This window comes from Cottoperca gobio, chromosome 22, assembly GCF_900634415.1.
Source record: "Cottoperca gobio chromosome 22, fCotGob3.1, whole genome shotgun sequence".
NCBI lineage: Eukaryota > Metazoa > Chordata > Actinopteri > Perciformes > Bovichtidae > Cottoperca > Cottoperca gobio.
Window position 1 is genome coordinate 1,721,396 of NC_041376.1, and position 14,619 is coordinate 1,736,014.

The window sequence follows — 14,619 nt, forward strand, 5'->3', positions numbered from 1 at the left end:
GGTAAAACTGAAGAGAAACAAACTCTGAAGAAGTTTTAGATTTACAGACTTTAATGATAATTGTACAAAAACAAAAATCAGGCAGAAAACAAATGGACAGATTGTGATCATGTAAACATTCACTGGATTCTAAAGACACGTCTTCACCTTCAACTTCTCATTATGAGGTACAAGTTGAATGTAATGACTGTAGAACAATGACACCATCTGCGTTCAGCTTGTTTCACTGTAAGCCTCACTTTCACTATGCGACTGTGTGAAGGATCCATACACAGTACAAAGCTGTGGGGTTGACATCTGCTGAAGGTGTGAAGAAAGGTACAATAAGTGTTGAAATGTGTTCTTAGGGAAGCTCTGACAGATAACAGTGGATCAATGAACCCTTTAGTCAAAGTAAATATGATTTAAAAGTGTTTCTATATGTATTTTGTTCTTCTATTGTACATAAAGCACTTGGCATATCAGGCTCTGATTCTGGTCAAGTGGTGCAAAGAAACTAGAAACTCCTTCATAACGAGACGTCTTCACAACTATATCTTACAAGGAAAAGGTCAAATGAGACTAAAACTCATCTTTGATTTGAAAATGAGGCTGGTCTTCTGGTTTGAAGGCTTCGTTGGGACTTCCATCGTCTGTGAGAATGCGTGATGCCGTGTAACCCACAATGGGATATTTTGTTTTGTACGTGCCTTCAAACACACTCTCCAGAGACTGCAGCTGCTGCTCCGTGAGGCCCTTCTGTGGTGGGAAGATGCAAAACAAGAACTTTAAGCAGCACTCGTCATATATTGTACAGATTTTAAAGCCCTTTGGAGGTAAATTTGTCATTTTGTACACTATTACATTCACAGAATTACTATCAGAATTATATTTATGGCAAGTCAACAAAAATACATTTGCTACGGTTTTTACCAATAAATCAATACATCACTCTTAACATCGAGTGTGCTACACTTAAGCTTTATTTATTCAGGTCTCATTGAGATCAAGATATCATCCTGCAACAAACACTTGAGAACAAATGATATAATTGCAACACAACCTATTAACAACAGGACAATTCAGTCACACAAAGCCGTCTTTAAACACGCACAAGTGTTATTAAAATATCAGTAAGTAGAACTTTAAAGTCCCCCAGAGATCCAGTAATAATAAATATCCTCAATTGATCCCGTGAATCAGGAGCATCGCTGTGTGAAAGATGTAAAACGGTAGACGTATACAAAGAAAGACTCTAAGAAAAAGTTAGAACATTGTGGAGGAGAGGTTAGAGCCAAAGAATGGTTTAAGATAACATCACTATTACAGATCAATAATCAATAGTCGTACTTAAAAAGGAAAGAGTAGCACGCTGCATTCAGATGAAACTGTGAAGTTCCAGTCTGATAACGTAGCTTATGAATTCAATGTTGTTTTGCAGTCTGACACTCAGGTGTCACATGTCGGTGCTCCCCACCCATGGGAGTCAACCACAACATTGTCATCCTTTGGGAAACACTGCAGTCCAAACAATTCGTGGGTGAATTGGTGTCAGTAAAAAACACTAAACTTACAGTATCTGAGGTCAAGTCTTCTGGGTCCAGGGACATCTTAGCCACAGCCCGAGTGGAGTCTTTGCCAACCAGGGCGTTGTATGCTGCACCTTTTCCATAGAATTCTGGGTAAAATAAAATCAGTTAATTATGAGTGGATAAATGTCTGATCGGAGTTGAGATTTCATATTATTAGTACTCTGAACAGGGACAGCTTTGAAGTGGGCATCAGTGTGTCCGTTTTCCTTTCAAAGTTTTGTTTGAATGAATAAAGCACATTTAAGTTCCCTGACAATCATTTTTGATCTTAACTTCCAGTCGTTGAGTTTATTTACCTTTTCCCTTGGTGACATCAAACACAACTCCTTTTACTGCCATGTATAAAGGCTGTCCCTCCTAAAGCAAGGATGCAAAACAACAACAGAAAGGGATAATATATCAATCGTCCTGCACACATGCGTGGATGCACACACACACACACACACACACACACACACACACACAAACACACACAAACACAGGCACTACCCTGGATGCTGGGTTTACCTCGCTGCCGTCGTATCTCTTCAGCTCCTCCTCAGTGAATAATCGGACAGGTTTGGTTGATGGTTTGAATTTTAATTTAAACTCTTCCGCTAAAGTCGTGGAAAGGACAACAAACAGGACAAACACTCGCGCTGTTGCCATGGTAGGGTCGTTGTTTGGACGAGTTTGGTGCGGAAACTTCAGTCATCCACTTCCCTGTTGCTGCTCTATGGAGTTGGTGCTGCGTTTACTGCCGTCGGAAATTGTAGAGATACGATGTCGATAGCGACCCATTTCCTTTTTTTTAAACTAGTTAACAATACAATAATACACATAAACAGTAATACTTCAATTTAAACAAATAAAATAAAGTGAACACAAAATATGCCAGGGGTCATCATAAATAAATAGAAAGTTGTAACGTAAGTTAAATTATTAAATCATTAGTCTCAGAAGCTTTAAAATGTTGCTGAAATAATTGTCTTAATAGAAATGAACATTTATGAAAGTAAAACTTTGCAAATAAAAAATTAGGTTGATTAGAAAATACTTCTAGAGAATTAAGCTAGTTAGTTAGTTAGCGCTAATGCTAGATGTTAAAAAATAAAACCACTCACCTGCTTTGTACATTCAATTAGCTAACATTAGCTTAAATATGTTAGTTAGTTAGTTAGTTAGCTCACTGGACTATAAACAGACGGAAACAGCTAGCCTGACTCTGCCTCTGTCCAAAGGTAACAGAAACCCCCACCTACAAGCACCTCTAAATCGCACTCATTAGCTATATGTACAAAAACATGGATGTATAAAGTTAAAAACGAAGGCCGAAGTATAAAATTGATAATTCGCCATTTTGGATCGGGAACAGTTGCCAGGCAACCATTGGATACGTCATGGACGTTACCAACGTTACTCCCGCCAGTAAGTCACGTCCGTCCAGCAAGTAACCACAAGGAAAATGGCGATTTGAATAGTTTTGGTTGTATGTGCTGAGTTTAATTACAATATCCATCAAATTTCAATATTAAAAGAAACTCTAATGAAAACCCTTATTTTATTTTATTTATGTTTTTTTTAGCTTACATTTCACCTAAACAGTCAGTGAGGGAAAGTAACTATATACATATATACTCAAGTAGCCCACTGTTAAATTTAAATCAACTCATACATTATGATTTAATACCCAGCAGTATTCTTTGAGCTTGTATGATTTAATGTTACGAGTTACACCGTAATGCAGCACTAGGTATCACCTGAGGGAAGGAGGAAGGAGACAAGGAGACGTCAAGGACACACAAGTTTTACTATTGGAGCGCACCCCTCCCCCCCCCCCCTGGGTGTGTGTGGTGTGTCTCCCTGTCGAGCGGAAAGCAGAGACCTAAGCACGGGGGAATTACACTTCCTTTAAAATGCATTTGTTATTTAATGTAACTAGTTTTCAGACTTTGTATACATAACCTCGCGGATCTACTCGAGCAGGAAGTGGTTATTTTTAATTGATTGACAGGAAGTGCAGAGGAATGCTCGGGACAGAAAGCTCCAGGTACGAAGAGGTAGGACAGCTTCGTGTTTACTGTGCGATGTCTTCATGTTTACATGGCAACAGGTTTGTTTACTGCACTTTCCTCCAGCTGTAAGAGTAACACACTGTCCAGCAGCTCTCATCACGTGACTGCACAGCTGACGGCTGCTGCTTCCTATTATTTAAAATCAGCTGACTGTGGGTTTTTCTTTGCCCGGTAATTAAATGGAAGTTGCACCATGTTCTTATTTAAAAGACAAACACGATGTCTGCTCTAAAATATATATAATTAAACAAATCAATAGTTATTCCAACAAAACTAACTGGGAGTATTGTCATGTTGGTGGATTATAGCCTATAATAAAAGTGTTTGACACTTTAGTTAAAGTAAACAAAGTTGTGGAAAGTACTGTACATAAGTCTTGAGATACTTGTGCTTTACTTGAGTATTTCCTTTTCATGCTAGTTTAATTAATACTTAATAAATTATATTTAATTCTACTATCATTTATATCTGCCCAATAAGTCTTTTAATACTTTATGTTTTACTTTTCTACTTATTTAAAATCCTGAATACAGGACTTTTAGTTGTAACAGAGTATATTTACTCAGTATAGAAATTGATTTTACTTATAATTATTAGTGTCACAATATAATTAAATTACCAAAAGTAAAAGTAGGCTACTTATATTATATTATACTATTGGTTATATTACTATTATAATTATTGATGTATTAATGTGTAAACATCACTTTACCGTTGCAGCTGGTAAAAGTGGAGCTAATTTTAATTACTTTATATGTTATAGTGCTGTGTATCTTAGATCTTATCTGATCTTAATAATAATGTATTTGTTGATTGTATTTTGTAATATTGATCTGAATCTGCATAGTAACTAGTAACTGAAGGCTATATGGATATACATATAAGGAAATTAATGTAGTGGAGTAATAAAGTACAATACATTTATTTATTTTATTTCCAACATGTATCAAACTCTTAATATACAATTTCTCATAAAGAATATAAACAATGTAAATACATATTACATGTATATTGTGTACTTGCTCTATAATAGAGGAAGCTTCTATGTCTCTCTTATCACAGTTCAATGATGATGAAGACGAAGATAACCCACAGTCTCCGGGCTTCTTTGAAGACGCCATCGAAGAGCTGGAGCGCGAGGATCCGAACGACAGCATCTCTCAAGGTGACGACCAGCAGAAGAGACTCTCGTCTGAAGCGTCACGACGTCACGCCTTTAATACGTCGCTTTAATGAGCAGCAACATGTTCTAGTGTCCCATAAAGTAAAAACATAATTTAATTAGCACTACTGCCTATTATTAGTTAGGGTTAGGGTTAACGAGGGCTGTCTGACTAAAGAAGTTCTTACTCCACAAACACTTTGTAGATTTTGTATATTAGTTAATTTAATGGACAGATCTGTAAAAACTGAGTTTCTCCACAAAGAAACAAAGAACAACTTTAAATCTTGTGTTTACAGGATGTGCTCATAAGTTTCTTGAAAATACTAAAGAAACGTTAGTCGGCTAAAACCAAAACGAGCCCTAAATATGACGCCATTTTTATTTTATTTTATTTGCACACACATAAGACTGCATAAAAGTAAGATAATATAAAATAAGATATATTTATATATATATATATATCTGCATATATAAAAACTAAGCTAACATAATCTAGAATTAGATAAAACTAAAATTATTATACAGTATACAAGCAGAAAAAACAATCAGTAGACAACAACAAAGAAATACAAACAAAAAGAAGAAGAGAGAAAAAAATTAATAAATAATAATTATATATATATATATATATGAATTAAATTTGAAGACAATTTCCTTTTTAAACGTTTTCTAAGTACTGGCCATGTTTCGTTTGTAAGAAGAGAAGTGAAGATGATAAACCTGTTACGCTACGTTACGCTACGTTACGCTACGTTACGTTACGTTTTGTTACGTTATGTTATGTTATGTTAGGTTATTATATGTTACGTTACACTGTGTTATGTTACGTTACACTGTGTTATGTTACGTTACACTTTGTTATGTTACGTTACACTGTGTTATGTTACGTTACACTTTGTTATGTTACGTTACCATTTGTTATGTTACGTTATGTTATGTTATTATATGTTACGTTACGTTACGTTACATTACGTTACGTTATGTTATGTTATGTTATGTTATGTTATGTTATGTTACGTTATGTTACGTTATGTTATGTTATGTTTTGTTACGTTACGTTACATTTTGTTACGTTACGTTATGTTACGTTACATTATGTTACGTTATGTTACGTTACGTTATGTTACGTTATGTTACGTTACATTATGTTACGTTTTGTTACGTTACGTTACGTTACGTTACGTTACGTTATGTTACGTTACGTTACGTTATGTTATGTTATGTTACATTATGTTATGTTATGTTACGTTAAGTTACGTTTCGTTATGTTACGTTATGTTAGGTTATTATATGTTACGTTACATTATGTTACGCTACGTTACGCTACGTTACGTTAGGTTAGGTTATTATATGTTACGTTACGTACATTTGAAGAAGTTGCTAAACGATGACAATAGAGAAAAAGGCCAAAAGGTTTTTGAAGATTGCAGCGGTTTGTATTGAACACACTTCATCACCTGTTTGTAGTTTGCTGATGATCTCTGAGTGATTTCATTGTGAGTTTGACCTCCTGCTCACTTTCCTTGCAGAGGATGACTTCAGGGTAAACGGTCCACCGAGGAGGTTCAGTAAAATCTGCCTGAAGAACTTCTTCATGGTGCTTCTCATCTTCATCTACCTGCTGCTCACCGGAGTGGCGGTGTTCCTCGCCTACCAGACCATCTCGGACTTTTTGGAGAAACTCAACCACCCCGTCATGTCCGTCACCTACAAAGAGGTCGACGTGTTCTCACCTCCAGGTTTGTGCAGATAAAACAATATCTAAATAATATTATATGAATAAAAAGTTAGAAAAATATTCTGATCTTTTATTTTAGTAAGAAAATATGCAGAAATATTAGAATCAGATTTAGAAGTTTGTCTTGTTTGGTGCATAAAATAAATATATTAAGAGCAAATACAGTCAAGAACATAAATATAGAACAATAAAAATATGGAGAATATTCTATAAAAGTACTATAACAAATATGTGACAGTTTTGTGCAGGATTTGCAAAAATAGCATAATAATAAAAATATTATTGACGACTAAGTCAAAGTGAAAGTGCTCGTGCAGAATGGTCCCTTCAAGACTGTAGAAATATATTATTGGAATAATTCTGATGCTTTTTTATGTTGCAGCCAGTCGAGATGGAGCCAATATGAACTACTGTTGGGATGTTAAATCAAGATTTCTATTAATTTATGTTTTGTATTTTAAAAAGTTATTATTATGCAAGTATATTATATATATATTTGCCTCTCAAATGTAGACGATCAGATGTATGAACTGGCAGAAAATGGAAATACAAGTGCAGTTCTTAAGTAAATGCATACTGTCCACTACTGCTGCTAACTAATAGACACAAACTGAGTCGATATATTAAAGCTTTCTTTACTAAAATAACTTAAACAAAAGTCTAATTAAAGCTAAAAACACTTTAACTCAAAAGTGTGATTCTAATGTTAGTATACAAAAATAAAAATGTGTTACACACCTTACAATTAAACAATAAGTTACAAGCTGGTTAGTAGTGAGATAATTAGTATTATAAGTAATAAAATCATCAGTTAGTTGAATACTGAAAAGATTCAAATGTACAAGTGGAGCGCAGTTCTTCCAATATTCATTTCCCTCCATAAACTTGTGTGATATGATGTGAGAACTCTTTATAAACCGGCTTCATTACAGGAAGTGTGCCTTTAAAGTCCTGCAGACTTAATAAATCAAAGTGTTTTGAGGTTAAATGTGTTATTTTGTTTTACGATGCCCTTTGTTAGGAACTGTTTGCTTCATGTAATGCAGTTTGTATTTGTTATATAACAGTTTTTGAAAGCAGGACTCATAAAGGTTTATAATGCTGTGAACTTTAATCGTGTTCTTGATATCATGCAGGAAAGTTTGTTCACTGAACATCATATAAATCTGAAGTTATTGGACTTAATAGACGGCCGAGACCTTTGCTGCTATATTTACATCTCAACACATAATGATTAATTATTTATGAGGGTTTTTTATTTCTTTTTGGTGCAGGTATCGCTCTGTACCCCGGCAAAGCTCAGCTGCTGAGCTGCAGACATCACTACCATGACTACATCCCGCCTTTAGTGGACCCGGGAAAGCCTCAAGAAGGAGACTGCAGGATTAACGACGTGACTTACTTCGGTCCCTTCACCAACCAAACTGAGGTCGGGCAATAAAACATTCACACATTACAACACGTCGCAGAAATACAAACATCCTGCATGTAGAACGTAATCCTGAACATTTCTTTTTTAAAGAAATTCTTTTTTTATGTCACTAATTGTTCTAAGACACAACTAAGTTTGACTAATTGACAACATTTAATTTAATTTAATTATTTATAAGGACAATGCACATTATATTTTATATATATATATATATATATATATAAAATATATATATTATATATATATATTCTTTTTTAAATGTTTTATATATATTTATATATAGATAGATATAGATATTGTATAAAATATATATATTTCTTTTTTTATATATATTTTTTCTTTATATATATATATATATATATATAACGACTTCATGAAAGAAAGGGAAAGGAGAGACCCTGCCCGGAGGAAGCCCAGGGCCCCCGTCTGGAGCCAGGCCCAGAGGGAGGGCCCGACAGCGAGCGCCTGGTGGCCGGGTTTGCCACGGAGCCCGGTCGGGCACAGCCCGAAGAAGCTACGTGGTGCCTCCCATCCATCCATCCTGTGGGTCCACCACTCATGGGAAAAACCGCTGGGGTCGGGTGCGCTGTCACACGGGTGGCAGTGATGGTCAGGGACCTCGACGGACCAGACCCGGGCAGCAGAGGCTGGCTCTGGGGACGTGGAACGTCACCTCTCTGTGGGGGAAGGAGCCGGAACTAGTGCGGGAGGTGGATCGCTACCAGTTGGATCTGGTGGGGCTTACCTCCACGCACAGTCTTGGCTCTGGAACCGTACTCCTTGATAGGGGTTGGACTCTATTCTTCTCCGGAGTTGCCCAAGGTGTGAGGCCTCGGGCCGGGGTGGGGATACTCACTAGCCCCCGGTTGAGCGCCGCCACGTTGGAGTTTATCCCGGTGGACGAGAGGGTCGCCTCCCTACGCCTTCGGGTTATGGGGGGGAAAACTCTGACTGTTGTTTGTGCCTATGCCCCAAACCGCAGTTCTGAGTATTCGGCCTTCTTGGAGACCCTGAATGGAGCCCTGCAGGTGGCTCCAGTAGGGGACTCCGTAGTCTTGCTGGGAGACGTCAACGCACACGTGGGAAACGATGGAGACACCTGGAGAGGCGTGATTGGGAGGAAGGGCCTCCCTGATCTAAACCCGAACGGTCGTTTGTTGTTGGACTTCTGTGCTAGTCATGGAATGGCCATAACAAACACCATGTTCGAACATAAGGATGCTCATAAGTGCACGTGGTACCAGAGCACCCTAGGCCAAAGGTCAATGATCGATTTCGTAATCGTATCATCTGATCTGAGGCCGCATGTTTTGGACACTCGGGTGAAGAGAGGGGCGGAGCTGTCGACTGATCACCATCTGGTGGTGAGTTGGATCAAGGGGTGGGGGAAGACTCTGGACAGACCTGGTAAACCCAAACGGGTAGTGCGGGTGAACTGGGAACGTCTGGAGGAAGCCCCTGTCCTGGGGATCTTTAACTCACACCTCCGGCGGAGCTTTTCAGCCATCCCTGTGGAGGTTGGGGGCATTGAACCTGAGTGGGCGATGTTCAAAACCTCTATTGCTGAAGCTGCGGTGATGAGCTGTGGTCTCAAGGTCTTAGGTGCCTCAAGGGGCGGTAACCCTCGAACACCGTGGTGGACCCCGGTGGTCAGGGAAGCCGTCCGACTGAAGAAGGAGTCCTTCCGGGTTATGTTATCCGGGAGGACTCCGGAAACAGTTGCAGGGTATCGAAGGACTAGAAGGGCGGCAGCTTCTGCCGTGTCAGAGGCAAAGCAGCGGGTGTGGGAGAAGTTTGGAGAAGCTATGGAGAAGGACTTTCGGTCGGCACCAAGGTGCTTCTGGAAAACCATCCGGCACCTCAGGAGGGGAAGCGAGGAACCATCCAAGCTGTGTACAGCAAGGGTGGGACCCTGCTGACTTCAACTGAGAAGGTTATCGGCCGCTGGAAGGAGCACTTTGAGGAACTCCTGAATCCGACTAACACGCCCTCTATGGTTGAGGCAGAGCTGGAAGCTGATGGGGGATCATCGTCAATTTCCCTGATGGAAGTCACTGAGGTAGTCAAACAACTCCACAGTGGCAAAGCCGCAGGGGTTGATGAGATCCGTCCAGAAATGCTGAAGGCTTTGGGTGTTGAGGGGCTGTCTTGGTTGACACGCCTCGTCAACATTGCGTGGAAGTCTGGGACAGTGCCTAGGGGTTGGCAGACCGGGGTGGTGGTTCCCCTATTTAAAAAGGGGGACCAGAGAGTGTGTGCCAACTACAGGGGTATCACACTTCTCAGCCTCCCTGGTAAAGTCTACTCCAAGGTACTGGAAAGGAGGGTTCGGCCGGTAGTCGAACCTCTGATTGAAGAGGAACAATGCGGATTCCATCCTGGTCGTGGAACAACAGACCAACTCTTTACTCTTGCAAGGATCCTGGAGGGGGCCTGGGAGTACGCCCATCCGGTCTACATGTGTTTTGTGGATCTGGAGAAGGCGTATGACCGGGTCCCCCGGGTGATACTGTGGGAGGTGCTGCGGGAGTATGGGGTGAGGGGGTCACTTTTGAGGGCCATCCAATCCCTGTACGCCCAAAGCGAGAGTTGTGTCCGGATACTCGTTTCCCGTGAATGTTGGCCTCCGCCAGGGCTGCGCTTTATCACCAATCCTGTTCGTGATTTTCATGGATAGGATATCGAGGCGTAGTCGTGGAGGAGAGGGGTTGCAGTTCGGTGACCTGAGGATCTCATCGCTGCTCTTTGCAGATGATGTGGTCCTTATGGCATCATCGGTCTGTGACCTTCAACACTCACTGGATCGGTTCGCAACCGAGTGTGCAGCGGTTGGGATGAGGATCAGCACCTCCAAATCTGAGGCCATGGCTCTCAGCAGGAAACCGGTGGATTGCCTACTCCGGGTAGGGAATGAGCCATTACCCCAAGTGAAGGAGTTCAAGTACCTCGGGGTCTTGTTCGCGAGTGAGGGGACAATGGAGCGAGAGATTGGCCGGAGAATCGGCGCAGCGGGGGCGGTATTACAGTCACTTTACCGCACCGTTGTGACGAAAAGAGAGCTGAGCCAGAAGGCAAAGCTCTCAATATACCGGTCGATCTTCGTTCCTACCCTCACCTATGGTCATGAAGGCTGGGTCATGACCGAAAGAACGAGATCACGGGTACAAGCGGCCGAAATGGGTTTTCTCAGACGGGTGGCTGGCGTCTCCCTTAGAGATAGGGTGAGAAGCTCAGCCATCCGTGAGAGACTCGGAGTAGAGCCGCTGCTCCTTTACGTTGAAAGGAGCCAGTTGAGGTGGTTCGGGCATCTAGTAAGGATGCCACCTGGGCGCCTCCCTAGGGAGGTGTTCCAGGCACGTCCAGCTGGGAGGAGACCCCGGGGAAGACCCAGGACTCGGTGGAGAGATTATATCTCCTCACAGGCCTGGGAACGCCTCAGGATCCCCCAGTCGGAGCTGGAGGATGTGGCCCGGAGAAGGGAAGATTGGGGTTCCTTACTGGAGCTGCTGCCCCCGCGACCCGATCCCGGATAAGCGGTAGACGATGGATGGATGGATATATATATTTTTTTTTATATATATATATTTTTTATATTTATATATATTTTTATATTTATATATATATATATTTTTTTTATATATATATATATATATATAATATTTCTGTAAATGTACAAGTGCTTGAATTTTCCTCTTAAAAAGCTGCACAAACCCTGTAAAATGGATCATATTAACATTTCAGTCCCTCTGGACCTTCGTCAAGTATATTTAAATACTAGAGTATTTAAGTTTAAAGTAAATCTCGACTTCCTCGTCACAGAGAAGAGCTGTGGTGGTCCGCGGCCCGTCGGACGTCAGAAAGAAAGAGCTGATCTTCATGCAGTTCAGCCTCAATGAGACAGAAGAAGACTTCAGCGCCATCACTTACATGCTGTTCTCCAAGTTCAGTGACCTGACTGAGAGGTAACGTACGGACGCTGCGTCAGCTTCATTTAGTACATTTAACGTCACGTCTTATGAAACAAAGAGGGATTCGACCCAGTCTGATGGTAACAGTGATAACTGTGTGTTCTGACTCTCCAGTGTGAATAAATCCGACTTCATGAGGGACTGTGAGAGGAATTACTCCATGTGGACGTTCTCTGGAGGATTCAGAACCTGGGTCAAGATGTCTTTAGTGAGGACGTCCGGGAAAAGCAATGAAGCTGTCGAGTTTCGGCAAGAGGTATTTATGTATTATTATTATTATTATTATTATTATTATTATTATTATTATTATTATTATTATTATTATTATTAATAATATTATTATTATTAATAATATTTTTATTGGCAATACAAAAAATTAACCACAACAAAACATTGTCTTTGTATAATAATAATAATAATAATAATAATAATAATAATAATAATAATAATAATAAAGAACATGATATATATGGATATATAAAATAACAATATTTATAGTAAGTGTAATATGTACGCATATTTAAAATATATTAACATGCAAAAAATTATGAATAAATAGATAAAATGTGAAAAATTAAAATAAAATACTTATTACAATCATAAATAAATGCATTTTAAATAGACAGGAAGCGGGTATTAGTCTGAATAGAATAGAATTAGTCGAGCTGCCTTTCTGAGAATCTTTTCTTTATTTTCTCATTTAAAAAAATACATAATATTTTGAAGCTACTGGGAAATAAATGGAGATTTAAAAAGGATTAATGTCATTGTTTACGTTACAGTGTACACATACATAAGTTGCACAGCTTCTTGTGTTTAAACCTGGTGTTTCTGCACAGCTGCAGATAAAGATGAGGCTGCACTAATGTTATTAATATTAAACTATTAGCAGAATTAGACTCAGTGGTTGTTTCAGACTCTGTGATCCAAACTTTTCCAATAACTTCAGAACCTTTAAAGTCCAGAAGTCAACATTTAGTGACTTCATTTCATTCACATTGAGATAAAAGCTTTGAATGTAAAATAATAAGTAAATCATCTTTAATATACTTACGTACATGATGAACATTGATTTTAAAAGCTTTGATTTCATCTGTTTGTTTTCTAGTCCGCTGTGGTGAAATTCAACGACAAACGGCCGGAGTCAGAGAGAAACAATCAGCTGTTCTTTGCCGTCTTTGAATGGCGCGACGCTTTTATGCAAGACATCAGACTGGTGAGTTCTCCCGCACATTTCATCCTCATTACAACAGATCTGTGCTTCTGTTTCTCACACAACTTTGCTGACTACGAACAGATCGTGACTGCGAATCCCTGGAACTCTGTCGCCATTCTGTGTGGCGTCTTCATGGCTCTCTTCAAGGCTGCCAATTTCGCCAAACTCACCATTCAGTGGATAATCAAAATGCGTAAAAGGCATCTGAGAAATAAAACTCGGAACCAAATAAAGTGAAACACTTTGCAGAAAAGCACTGATGACACAATCTGACACGATCCAGATCAACCAAAGGACTTTTATTTTGGCAGGATTGTGTTTTGTTAGGTCACTACTTGCATCATTGGTAAAAATGATCAACACTAACTCTAGTTAGAACATAATACTACTGAATATTACTGCTAGTTAATCATTTCCAAAAACTGGCCAGTTTCACAAGAATTTACTGTAGCTTTTCAAAATAAGAGTATATAAATGTTTTGTAAGCACGTGACATAAATTGTTGCTGAGACACTCAAAATGTTTGTTATGGTTTAGAGCTTTATAAAGGATGTTTAAAGTTTCTCTTTTTCAGGAGTAAAACTGAGGAAATGTGAACTTTGGTCAAAATGTTGCTGGATTTTATTATCTTATTCTGAAGGGAATATTTCGTGTTTGTGTCCTGTTGTGTTCAAGGAAATATCCCCTTCATGTCCCAAAGCATCATAATTATATTTCTAACTCTAAAGGGATTATTATGAACTACTTTTCTTCTGTCTGTAGTCTTTAGAGTCTGCTGTTTATTTTTCTTTAAGCTAAATCTGTCCTGTCTGAACTTTGTCTTGTTTTTAATTTGATTTTAATGTTATGTGAGAATATATGCTCATTGACTTGAATTACTGTTATTGTTTAATATTGTATCTCACTGTTGTTAGAAATCTTGGAAAACAAAAAATATATATTTTTATGCCTGAATTTTGAACCCAAGATCTAAATATTTGATCATAGATGGATAAATAACGCTTTCTGAACTATAAAAGTGAGCTTTAACAAACTGAATGTTGTTTTTATTGTCATTATTAGACTATTCTTGAACGAACTAACATGCATGCAGGGAAATCTCCATTCTACGCTACTTTATACTTCTACCCTCGGACATATTGTAGTTTTTACTGCACTATAACTATTTAACAACTTTAATTGCTTTGCAGATTCAGATTATTAATACAACATAAATCATTTAATAAATTATGATGTGTTAATAGAGGCTACCCAGCAGTATATAAAGTAATACAAATGTGCTCCACCTTCACCAGCTGCAGCACAAAAGTGATGAGCACATTGTGATATAGTAATACAATAAACATTAAAGATAATAGGCAATTTTGCATATTGAATACTTTTGATATTGCAAGTATATTTTGATGCTGATACTTTTACTTAAGTAACATTTTTAATGCAGGACTTTTACTTTCAACAATACAAAAAGTACAATA

At 38.8% G+C, this 14,619-nt stretch overlaps 2 protein-coding genes across 5 annotated transcripts; one reads left to right on the top strand and one right to left on the bottom strand.

The window, feature by feature from the left end:
- Positions 1–30: 30 nt before the first annotated feature.
- On the bottom strand, positions 31–2,905 carry nenf (neudesin neurotrophic factor). Of its 3 annotated transcripts, XM_029460531.1 has the most exons (6): positions 2,675–2,905; positions 2,079–2,366; positions 1,868–1,928; positions 1,554–1,657; positions 690–738; positions 31–297 (listed from the first exon to the last, which is right to left on the bottom strand). In XM_029460531.1, exons 2-6 carry the CDS (start codon positions 2,217–2,219, stop codon positions 245–247), a joined length of 408 nt encoding a protein of 135 aa, XP_029316391.1. In that variant the 5' UTR covers positions 2,220–2,366; positions 2,675–2,905; the 3' UTR covers positions 31–244. The 3 variants fall into 3 exon arrangements, with proteins under 3 accessions (XP_029316391.1, XP_029316390.1, XP_029316388.1); XM_029460530.1 differs by having other exon boundaries at positions 31–738; positions 2,079–2,307; positions 2,675–2,892; XM_029460528.1 differs by having other exon boundaries at positions 31–738; positions 2,675–2,892.
- A 106-nt stretch (positions 2,906–3,011) lies between these two features.
- pacc1 (proton activated chloride channel 1) lies at positions 3,012–14,523 on the top strand. 2 transcript variants are annotated; one of them, XM_029460526.1, is made up of 8 exons: positions 3,012–3,610; positions 4,688–4,790; positions 6,320–6,529; positions 7,803–7,957; positions 11,780–11,922; positions 12,043–12,184; positions 13,037–13,144; positions 13,226–14,523. In XM_029460526.1, exons 1-8 carry the CDS (start codon positions 3,578–3,580, stop codon positions 13,379–13,381), a joined length of 1,050 nt encoding a protein of 349 aa, XP_029316386.1. In that variant the 5' UTR covers positions 3,012–3,577; the 3' UTR covers positions 13,382–14,523. The 2 variants fall into 2 exon arrangements, with proteins under 2 accessions (XP_029316386.1, XP_029316387.1); XM_029460527.1 differs by lacking the exon at positions 3,012–3,610 and adding an exon at positions 3,631–3,663.
- Positions 14,524–14,619: the final 96 nt, after the last annotated feature.

What these genes read in the sequence shown, in the direction of transcription:
- pacc1 (XM_029460526.1), top strand. Translation starts at nt 3,578, where the DNA reads ATGCTCGGGACAGAAAGCTCCAGGTACGAAGAG. An exon ending in TTCAGTGACCTGACTGAGAG is followed by an intron (nt 11,923 to 12,042) that starts GTAACGTACGGA and finishes CTGACTCTCCAG; the next exon opens with TGTGAATAAATCCGACTTCA. An exon ending in CTGTCGAGTTTCGGCAAGAG is followed by an intron (nt 12,185 to 13,036) that starts GTATTTATGTAT and finishes TTTGTTTTCTAG; the next exon opens with TCCGCTGTGGTGAAATTCAA.
- nenf (XM_029460530.1), bottom strand. Translation starts at nt 2,219, where the DNA reads ATGGCAACAGCGCGAGTGTTTGTCCTGTTTGTTGTCCTTTCCACGACT. An exon ending in TGATGTCACCAAGGGAAAAG is followed by an intron (nt 1,658 to 1,867) that starts GTAAATAAACTC and finishes TATTTTACCCAG; the next exon opens with AATTCTATGGAAAAGGTGCA. An exon ending in AAGACTTGACCTCAGATACT is followed by an intron (nt 739 to 1,553) that starts GTAAGTTTAGTG and finishes TTCCCACCACAG; the next exon opens with AAGGGCCTCACGGAGCAGCA.